Raw genomic sequence first — 11,753 nt, 5'->3', positions numbered from 1 at the left:
GGTTATGTGTTCACGCTTGTTGGAGGAGCAGTAAGTTGGTTGTCCAAGTTACAAACTGTTGTAGCTCTGTCAACAACGGAAGCTGATTACATGGCAGCTACCCAAGCATGCAAGGAAGCTATTTGGATGCAAAGGTCAATGGAGGAACTCGGGCATAAGCAGGAACAAATTACTGTGTATTGTGACAGTCAGAGTGCCTTGCACATTGCAAGGAATCCAGCTTTTCATTCAAGGACGAAGCACATTGACGTTCAATATCATTTTGTTCGAGAAGTAGTGGAGGATGGGAGTGTGGATATGCAAAAGATTCACACCAATGATAACCTAGCAGATGTAATGACAAAGCCGATCAACGCTGACAAGTTTATATGGTGTCGATCCTCATATGGCCTATTGGAAACATAGCAACTGAAATCGGCAAGGTAGAGAGATTTTGAGAGCTCACAAAAGTGACTTTAAGTGGGAGATTGTGAACACAAGAAAGCTAAAGCCACTTTTGTTGAAATTTTGCATGCATGAAGATAAAGCCACTTTTGTGGACTTTTGTGGATGCCTGGAGAAACATGTTTTGGCTTTGTGCACTATAGTCAAAAAAGGACAATTGCAAATTGTCTTAGATAGCAAATTGTCTTTTTTTGACTATAGTGCACAAAGCCAAAACATGTTTCTCCAGGCATCCACAAAAGTCCACAAAAGTGGCTTTATCTTCATGCATGCAAAATTTCAACAAAAGTGGCTTTAGCTTTCTTGTGTTCACAATCGTCCACTTAAAGTCACTTTTGTGAGCTCTCAAAATCTCTCTACCTTGCCGATTTCAGTTGCTATGTTTGCAATAGGCCATACGAGGATCGACACCATATAAACTTGTCATCGTTGATCGGCTTTGTCGTTACATCTGCTAGGTTATCATTGGTGTGAATCTTTTGCATATCCACACTCCCCTCCTCCACTACTTCTCGAACAAAATGATATTGAACGCCAATGTGCTTCGTCCTTGAATGAAAAGTTTGATTCCTTGCAATGTGCAAGGCACTCTGACTATCACAATACACAGTAATTTGTTCCTGCTTGTGCCCGAGTTCCTCCATTGACCTTTGCATCCAAATAGCTTCCTTGCATGCTTGGGTAGCTGCCATGTACTTAGCTTCCGTTGTTGACAGAGCTACAACAGTTTGTAACTTGGACAACCAACTTACTGCTCCTCCAGCAATCGTGAACACATAACCAGTAGTAGACTTTCTTTTATCAAGATCACCTGCAAAATCGGAATCAACATAACCCCTGACAGTTAACTCTGATCCTTCGAAACATATTGCAACACCTGAGGTTCCTTTAATGTACCTCATGATTCTCTTAACAGCATTCCAATGCTCTTTACCCGGATCCGCCATAAACCGACTAACCACTCCCACTGCTTGTGCAATGTCTGGTCTTGTACATATCATGGCATACATAAGGCTTAAAAATTGCCCTTATCTTCAATTTCCACAGGGTAAAATTTTTCCCGTTGAACTTCTCTATCTCAAATTTCGCTGCCATGGTTTTACACCAAATATAATTTTTTTTTTCTTCAAACTAGACCGGAATAATAAGAATTCTTTTCTGATGTGGAAGATCAGTTTACACCGCAACCACAGAGCATACTAAGATTTTTTCTTACCACACCACTAGTTTATCACAGCGGAATAACAACTACGAACCAGCTGCTCTGATACCACTATTAGGTACCAGAGTAACAAAATATTATCACACGACTAAAATAAGAGACGAGAAAAGAGGAACTGAACACACAATATTTTACATGGAAACCCCTCAACAAATAAGGGGAAAAAACCACGGGGCAAGAGTAGAGAACTTTCACTAAGTGGAAGAAATTACAAGACCTCTCTCTAAATACAAGAAGAGTACAATTACCACTCTCTCTTATAAATAGGAGAATACTAACTAACACAACCTAGGAGAAACCTCACAGGAGAAACTATTTTTTTTCTCTCTATATTTTTTTTCTCTCACTACTCTAAACAAAATGTTTATTGTTTGTGTTGTTTTTGATTTTTGGGATAATTTTCTTTACTGCCAGTTCCCTCTATTTATAGAAGGAAAGTACCGAACAAAACAAAAGGCATGGCAAGAAAGTCCACATCACCGAAAGCAATCAAGACAATTTGCAATCTAAGACAATTTGCAATTGTCCTTTTTTGACTATAGTGCACAAAGCCAAAACATGTGGGTGCATTTAGTTTGCACCACCAATTAGATGGGTTCAACTTGGACTATTTTTTTTATGGTTAGATTAGATTATACCACCAAATCTTGCTATGGTCCAACCACACCAAATCAAACTCATTAACTCCATCTCTCTCACTGCAACTCTCTCTCCTGAACCAAAATGAACTCCTCACTTTTCCATTCTTCTCTCTCCTTTGAGCTTCTTCAACAATGGTGGTTTTTTTTTCTTTCCTCAACAATGGTTCAAAAAATGCAAACGATTTCTTTTTGTTCCTTCTTCTTATTTAGCTTTGTTGGTGTGACAGAAAGGAATCAACAATATATTGGATTAAATTTCAGAAATTTCCAGTTCATTGCTAACTTGAGAATCAATATATTGACTAGCTTATGTTTCTAGTGATCAAACAATGGCAAGGATGTCTAAAATGGATGTTTATACTTCAATATTTTCTTTTTCTTTTAAGATTATATGTCTTCCTACATTACCCAGAACAAAAAAACAAATTCGTTGTTGTTGATGAACCAAAAGAAACAAATTATTAATTAACAAATAATCAAGGAGATTTTACATCTAATTAGATTACTTGAGTGCTTCCTCTCACAATTAGATTTTACACTTTTAATTGAGTGCTAAAACCTCTAAGTTATACCATTACACATTTAATTTTATAATGGTTGGTGAAAGAAAAACATGTTGTGAAGAACACCATAGAGAGCAGGAAGAGATGAAAGAAAGAGTGTTTGCAATGAGACTATGAGAGAGAATGGGTTGATGGCTTGTATTTTGTGTGGGTGAACCATAATAAGATATGGTGGATGGTCAAATCTAATGGTAAAAAAAAAGTGGTCCAACTTGGACCAAAACTTTAGGTGGTCCAAACTAAAATCACCCAAAACATGTTTCTCCAGGCATCCACAAAAGTCCACAGAAGTGGCTTTATCTTCATGCATGCAAAATTTCAACAAAAGTGGCTTTAGCTTTCTTGTGTTCACAGATTCCATTGAATAATAAATTTTGATATGCGTTGAGTCATAAATTGATCAACATCTAACCACATATTTGTGACTTGTCTTCATTCGATATGCGTTGAGTCATAAATTGATCAACATCTAACCACATATTTGTGACTTGTCTTCATTCGAACTATGCAAATTTACAATTAATTCTTTTTGATAGTGGTCGGGGTTTGAACCCCGAACCTTGCATATTTTATGCATTGTCCCAATCAGCTGAGCTAAGCTCACGAGGACAAATTTACAATTAGTTTAATATAACGAAAAAAATGTCAAAGTAGTTCATAGATTTTATTTTGGTTGAAGAAAAATAGCTCATAGATTTGACAAGTATTTTATGATATGCCTGCTGTTTTTAATTTGTCTTTCTTGTGCTCGAATCTATCTATATCAAAATAATAAAACAACTTGTAAAAGCGTGGAAACAACGGCTCCGTCTACGGTGGGAGACCTTGATAGGTCTCCTACCGTGCATCACCTACTCTTTTTTTTTTTTGAAGAGTGTATCAATTTTCAAAACCATTAGATTGATAATAACACTAGATTATACTATAGACCATATGCACTTGATTATTTTTCATCTTTCTCATTGATTACATGAGACAACCACCGTATTGGACCTTCCACTACCTCCTAGATCCCTGTTCACTCACTCTCTTGAAATCTCATGCTCTATTTTTTTTCTTCACTATATCAACACAATTCAGGGTAGATCTATCACTCATGTAAAAACCTTTCTTTTTCCTTCATCATATACTCCAACCTGACATATTACATTACATTCAACTAATTGTGCTTATGTCTATCGAATAATTATTAATTTAAAAGGAAAACAACCCAAAGGAACAAAACCTTTGGTGATAGACAAATTCAACTTAAAACAAAATTGCAGATCCACCACCGCAAGTTTGACTACTTTCTCTTTTTTCAACAAACCCACAACTACCACAACAACCTGCATCTTAAAAAGGGAGAGCTTTTCTGCCTTCAATATAACACATAAAAGAAGCCTCAAATGCTCAAACAAGTGTCTGGTTCATACCTTGAAAGGTTGAAACTATTAGGATATTTTGAAATATGAAAAGAAATAAAAATATTCTAGTCTCTATTGATTCACTGAGCTGAACCTCTTTCTTAAAAATGATTTTTAATTTTATCTGTTGGTTATTTATAAATTATATCTTGTGAGGTGAATCTTTGAATTACATACTTGTTAAAAAATAATTCTGGATTTGTGAATGTAATAGTTGGTTTCAATTTTGGTTTGTGAAAGCAATGTACAATGATCGATTGAGTTTAATTTTTATTTTCCATTTTTGAATAAAAAAAATTAAATCATCAAGTTCTGGAGTTTTTCCCAGCAATTCTTCAGTTATTCTGATTATCCGATATCCATTGAGGAGAGAGAGAAAGTGGGATCAGTGGCGTGGTAGAGAAGGTGTATAGTAAGCATTTTGATCTAAAGGTTAGTTAATCTTCATCCTATGGTTTATATTCATTTTGCAACAAAAAAAACAAACACCAAGTCTCCTATGGTAGGTGACCTATTCAGGTCTCCTACGGTAGACGGAGCCGGAAACAACAAATTCAACCTTCGTTCAAAAACTAACAACACAACAAAACAAAATGAAGGTAAAATCTAAACTAAACCTGTGCTAATAGAAAGCCCATTTTGCCCTTTCTGTTCCACATTAAGCCACTTGTTAAATTTTGCTTGGTTGAATATTCCCACTCTTTTATTTTGAATTTTGCATGCTACCCCTTTTTATCACACTTCTTTTCATTTTTCTCTTAAAACATCAATTAAACTAAAAAAAAAGTCTTTAATTGAGTCACACATGTATACATCGTTTATTTATAATTTTTTTATTAAAAGTACTTATTGAAGACTTGATGACTCCAATAGTGATAAACAAAAAAGAGTTTTAAATAAGTCCGACCAATAACTTTACATTATCACATACAAAAGTAATTTATTTACTAAATAATAATTATTAAATGAAATATTAAATTATATAATTACTTGCATTTTCCTTCAAAAAAAACTAACATTTATTTTTCGTACGAACTTAAATTTCTGCCACATTTTTAAATAATTTGAAAATACAAAAATTAATATTAAAAATTTTGCACGAATTACATTTTATTTAAAATGATGACAAATAGATAAAATTACATAATTAAAACAACTATTGATTTTGGTGACTATCACATCCAAAATGTTCCCAAGTATGATCCAGAAAGTCTATTTGAAGTAGGGGTGTTCGTGATGCGGTTTGGTTCGGTTTTGAGGTTAAAAGTCATATGAACCGCAAGATAAAAAAGTATGTGGTTTGGTTTGGTTCGGTTGACTTTTAAAATAAAATCCGAACCAAACCAAACCAATGCAGTTTGGTTCAGTAATGTTTTAAATTTTATCCAACATTAGAATTTTATTTTTATCCAACAATATTCTCAACTACATAGACCAAATTAAATGGTGGACAAAAAGTAATCTAACTTTGTAAGAAATACAAAAGATTAAAGTTTTTATCATTCTCTAAGAGTTCAAGTAGCACATAAATACATTTTTGAAAGAAAAAGCAAAGAAGAAACTTAACAAGAGAAAAAATATGGCATTTTATTAAAGTTTCCATTGAGTTTTTATGAGTATTGGTCTAAGTGATATATATTTAATTAGTATTTTTCTTATATCGCGGTTTGGTTTGGTTTGGTTCGGTTGGTAAAATCAAAACCGCAAACCAAACCAAACCATGCAGTTGAGTAAAAAAATGATCTGAATACATCCGAACCAAATATGATTTTTTGCGGTTTCGATTTGGATTAGTTCGGTGTGCGGTTTTCCTATTGGATTGATTCGGTTTTGAACACCCGTAATTTGAAGTTGTTGATGAGTTAACCTATCACGCAGTTCTGCTATTTTTTTGTAGGTATGATGTAAGATTTTTATAAGGGACACTATATATGCCACTTGTTGAGACATTGGTGATAGGATTATCATAAAAAGAATTTAAATGACCACTGTATGTAGGAATTGGAGGTACTCTTAGTAGGGATGATTGTCCGAAAACTCCTGAAGAGAGAGAGAGAGAGAGAGAGAGAGAGAGAGAGAGAGAGAGAGAGAGAGAGAGAGAGAGAGAGAGAGAGAGAGAGAGAACATGAGTAGAGTACAATATGCTAGCGCAGTGGGAGCTACCATGTACACCATGACTTGTGCATGTCCTGATGTCGCTTATGCACTTGGTGTAACTAGTCGATATCAAGCAAACCCAGGTGAGGAACATTGGAGAGTGGTTAAGACCATTCTTAAGTATTTAAGAAGAACTAAAGACCAATCCCTCATTTATGAAGATTCTGAACTAAAACTAAAAGGTTTCACTGATGCAAGTTTTGCATCTGATAAAGATGCTAGTAAATCTATTTCTGGTTATGTCTTCACTTTGAATGGTGATGCAGTAAGTTTGAAAAGGTCCAAACAAGCTACAGTAGTAGATTCGAATACAGAAGCCGAGTATATAACAGCAAGTGAGGCTGCTAAAGAGGCTGTTTGGATGAAAAAGTTTATATATGAACTTGGAGTGGTCCCTGTGATAAAATATTCTGTATCATTATTGTGTGACAATAATGGAGCAATTGCTCAAGGAAAAGAGCAAAGATCACACTAGAAATCAAAACACATTCTTCGAAGATATCACTTGATCAGAGAGATTATTGAACGTGGTGACGTTAAGATTGAAAAGGTGGATGGAAAAGAGAATGCAACAAATCGATTCACCAATGCACTTGGCATAATTGTCTTTGACAAACAAGTGGGAAATAGGATTGAGATACATGACTGATTGACTCTAGTGCAAGTGGGAGACTGTTGGAGATGTAGAAGATCCAATCAATTATGTAACCAATTTTTAACTTAATAAATATTCATTATCTTGTTTATTGTTTAGTGGCATTTTGCATATTAGTGCAAAATTTCAAAGGGGATATTTTCTCATAGAGCTGTGCTATATCGCACGACTCCCTTTCCCACGAATTTGCACGACACGCTGCTACACACAATTTGCTCAATGAATAGCCTTGAATATTAATACTAGTTTATCCATACTAAAAGTAAAACAATAAAGTACACCTCCAGTCATAAATATAAGCAAAAATTCACTTTTTAGGTTCATTCAATAAATGATGCATGTGGACTATTAAATAGACCACATACATCATTTATTGAATGAACCTAAAAAGTAATTTTTTGCATATACTCCCTCTGTCTCTAAATAATAGTCGTTTAAGGTTTATACACGATTATTAAGGAAATGATTAATTGTGTCGATTTTGATGGTAAAATTAGTTTCATTTACTAAAACACCCTTATTAATTGCAGTTAGTGGAGTAGTTAAGTTGGATGAAATTCAATAAATAAGGGTATAATAATGGAAAAAATAATAAATGTTGCATTGGTATTCTAAAGTGACAATTATTTTGAGAAAAAGAAAAATTGATACAGAGACAATTATTGTGAGACGGAGTGAGTATTTGTGACCGGAGGGTGTATATACTAAAACAAAAAATAAGCATCAATATTCTTTATTGCTATGGTCATTGTGATCATCTATGCCACTACACTCCAAAAGAGTGTTTTCTTCGGTGGAATAAAGTATAAACCTTCAGAGTTTATTTAAATATTAATTAATAGGATAAGATTGAGCTATAGTAGCATAACACAATCACAACTCACAAGAGATATTTTGTGATTTCTCATCAAATAAAAGAGAGAACAACGTTGTCGTGCAACATGCACGAAAAATGCTGTCGTGCTCTATATCATTTTCCTTGCTCATAACCATATAAAAAAAATTGAAACAAAAAATTACCATCTATGACGTGACATGACACTTGACAATGCCACGTAGACAATCAAATGTCACATCATATTTTTTTTTTGTTAATGTCAGAGTTTATTGACGAAACTTTCAGTTACGATACACTTTTTTTTTTCCTCTCTTTCTCCTCTAACATTTCACTATTATTATGTTCTAGGGCAAAACACACAGGCCATTTTCATCGGGCGACTGACCAGTGACCGCGTCCGCCACTAACCCTACCGCCACGAACCGAATAGTCGAAGAATCTTTCTATGGCAGCAGATTGGTCCCAACTTCCAACGGAACTTCTTGTACTAATATCTGAAAAACTCAACAACAGTGAACTCTATCTCATTCGATTTCGATCCGTTTGTTCTTCTTGGCGCTCTTCCGTCTCAAACCACCGTCGTCCCTACCACTTACCCTTATTGAAGCAGCTTCCACCCTTCTTTAACAACAACAACACTCCCAACGAATCCGTATTCTACGTCATGAAACACAACATTTTTCTCATCAAATCACCCACAACCCCAATCCCTTGGTTGATCAGAACCGGTCCAAATTTACTCGGCAAATCTCAAATTTGGCACCCTCTCAATCTTCACAGACGTTTACCTTCAATTTTCAAACATTATCTCCTCGTCGATTTTAATCAGCTCTCTGTCATTGATCTTGGACCCGTCTTCAACATCTTTGAGAGCTACCCACATATAAAGAATCCATATGGCCGTGATGTCTATCCTGAAAAAGTCGTCGTCGCTCAGGGGGAACAAGAACATCCTGTCATTGTCACATTCAATGACTATGGGGAGCTGTGGATGTTCCGTTGCTGCGGCGGGGATGGTGGTTGGATGAAGATCCCCATTGTGTCAAGGTGTTTCTTTGGTGACATCTGTATTTTTAAAGGGCGGCCTTATGTGATAGATGATATTGGTCAGACTGTGATGGTTGGACCGGATTTGAGCGTTCATTTAGTGGCTGAGACGTTTTCTGGTTATAATTCTAGATTCTGCTTGGTTGAGAGTGATTTGTTGATAGTGGATAGGAATTATGGTGGTGATCATGTAATGATTCGTGTGTTTAGGCTTGATGAGAAGGAGAAGAAGTGGGTCAGATTGACTAATTTAGGGGATAGGGTTTTGTTTTTAGGGAATGGATGTTCGTTTTCCGTTTCTGCTTTGGATTTGGGTTTTGCCAATGGAAATTGTGTGATCAGTATGGATGATGACATGGAGTGTGGAATGAGTGTTTACCATTTGGATCGAGACCAGGTTTCGCCTTTGTCCGATTATCCCGATTATTTCAAGTTATTTTTGCGACTTCCAGAGTGGATCGCCGAGATGCATTTATAGAAGAGTATGCTATCTTGCATTGAAAGTTTCTAATGTGATTGTGATTGATAGTGTATTATTGTGCTTAGTTTCCTTTTGTTAGAATAGTATAAAATGTAGAAATATAAATATTGAAATGATCTTAAATTTGTTACATTGAGTTTTTCTTACTAACCCTAGCTTAACTTTAATGAGTTTTTCATTTTGTTACATTGAGTTTTGCTTAGTTTACTATGAGTATTTCCTTTTGTTACATTGTTTACTATCAAAATGTATAAGTTGAATTTGGAATCTGGACTTCAATTTTTTCATAATCCCCTTCGTTTAACTTTTTCATATACAACTAGCTTTTGTTTTCCTAACTTAGAAATTAATACTTCAATTTAGAAGCTAATCACAAACTAAGGCACACTACTAATAAGAAAGGGGTTAACAAGTGCAACATGAGATTTAATGCAAGGACTATTGGTCTTCGACATAGTTTATACATTATAACTTAGAAGTTGTTTTCTAGCTAATATCACTGAAGTGTAGAAGATTATTTCCAAGTGAAACGAGGTTGACTTATCCTGAAATCCTGTTTAACATGATTTTTGGCATAAAGCTTAAGTCAGAATTATTAGTGCATCAAGCAACTAAGACAACACTGTCCACACTTTGATGACTGTTCCTTTTCCAACTTGAATGTTTTTAAAGGATCCTCAGAAGTTGTGGATCATTAAAGCATTCTAATGATTATTACTAGAAAATAGAAGTGTCTTTAAATGAGCTTCTTGGAGTTCTTTTAGGATTGTTCATTGTTGAATCTTAAGGAACCCAAATTATCATTTATGCAATTGTTTTTGTTGATTATGATAGATCATACACCAAGAATTTGAAGCATCTGGTTTTAGATGGTATTAAACATATAATATCATTATTTGATCAAACCTAGCTACTTGCCAAGTGCAAAATCTGTTAACAAAATAAGTATACCAGCAAAAGAGGGAGTTTCAGTGAGAAGTAGTTATGCTGAACTATTGAGTTGTAAGAGAGTTTCTGCAAATAAGTTTTTGATTAGATGCCCTGGTTTTGAGGGAAGAGTGTAATCAGAGGTAGTTGTTGCGAAGTTATTAAGAGAAGTTACGGGTAGTTGTTGGTCAAAAGGGAAAATCATTGAACTAAATATTATGTTTTTCTTTTTGGCATCTTATTTTCAGACAATACTAGTAAACTTCAAAATACTAATGAATGTTTACCCTTATTTTGTGAAAGAAATAGTACAGGAATACCGAATGAATGGATACATTCCCATGAAATGATTGTGTCTGTTGTCTCCGACTTCTATAGAATTATGCTAATATTCATATGATATATTTTATATTACACCATTAGTTCAATTACTGTTTCCATAGGTTGCAGCGAAAATGCAAATATTAGTTTATTTACTCCTATCATGGTTGATGTGTACTTAAGTATAGCCAATTTGTTATCCTATTAATTCCTAAAATTTAAAATGCAGATCAAACAGTTTTTCAGAGTTGGTAGAGTGCTCTTACTATTGATTGTCCTTGTGATATTTCTGTACAATGGTGTTATATTTACTAATAGTGGTGGATTGAAAATAAAGCTTGGTCAACAGAATAGAGTAGTTAATTCTTTTTAAAACTATTATTTCTACTTGTCATGTTTCATGGTGTAGGCTAAGCTGTTAGAATAAGAGCAACCAAAAATTAAAGTTTTATCTAATTGTTTTTGAGCATTTAGACTCCATGATTTGTAGGATTTTACATTTTTTCAATTTGTACAACATATTAGTGTGGATTTCGTTAAGAGTGAAAAATAAAGGTTTCAACTATTCAATTAGTCAGTGGTGTGAAAATCCAAGACAATGTATGAGGTCTGTTATAGGAAGCCAAATGATATGGGTAGAGAGGTTATTATAATTACTGTGGCAGCTTTTGCTGCTGTAGTATTGGAAAGGACTAAAGAACACTCATAATTGTGAAGGAAAGTCGAATTGAAAGCATCAACACAAGACGTGAAGATTTCGTTCGTTAAGGTTCGAAAAATTAATAGATGAATGCATAGGGTGCATGTTGTGAGTATTGTTTTCTGTTACAATTGGTGAGCTTGTTATGGTTTTTCTCACAAATCATCAAACTTAATCATCCAAGGTGCTTATTATTCATGCATTCAAGGTATCTTGTCGGAAATCGGAGGAGGCTTGAATGAAATTTAGAGAGATGGCATGATGCTGTTTTGGTGAGACATTACAACTACAACATTGGATGCTTCTAAGCTTTTATTTTTGCTTTCTGATGTGGTGGATTTTGTGCATGTA

The 11,753-nt window shown here is 34.6% G+C and overlaps 1 protein-coding gene and 1 pseudogene across 1 annotated transcript; both read left to right on the top strand.

Moving 5' to 3' along the window:
• The first annotated feature begins 6,449 nt into the window (after nt 1–6,449).
• LOC146935377 (secreted RxLR effector protein 161 pseudogene) lies at nt 6,450–6,908 on the top strand (annotated as a pseudogene).
• Nucleotides 6,909–8,179: 1,271 nt separating this feature from the next.
• LOC146935376 (F-box protein SKIP23-like) lies at nt 8,180–9,621 on the top strand. Its single transcript, XM_085750537.1, has one exon. It carries the CDS (start codon nt 8,372–8,374, stop codon nt 9,449–9,451), a length of 1,080 nt encoding a protein of 359 aa, XP_085606663.1. The 5' UTR covers nt 8,180–8,371; the 3' UTR covers nt 9,452–9,621.
• The last annotated feature ends 2,132 nt before the right edge of the window (nt 9,622–11,753 follow it).

The sequence above is a fragment of the Medicago sativa genome, chromosome 3 (genome assembly GCF_051527215.1).
Source record: "Medicago sativa cultivar Bolivia chromosome 3, Bolivia_mono, whole genome shotgun sequence".
Classification (NCBI taxonomy): Eukaryota; Viridiplantae; Streptophyta; class Magnoliopsida; order Fabales; family Fabaceae; genus Medicago; species Medicago sativa.
This window is presented reverse-complemented; position numbering and strand designations above follow the sequence as displayed.

Coding starts and splice junctions, on each gene's coding strand:
- LOC146935376 (XM_085750537.1), top strand. CDS start 8,372: ATGGCAGCAGATTGGTCCCAACTTCCAACGGAACTTCTTGTACTAATA.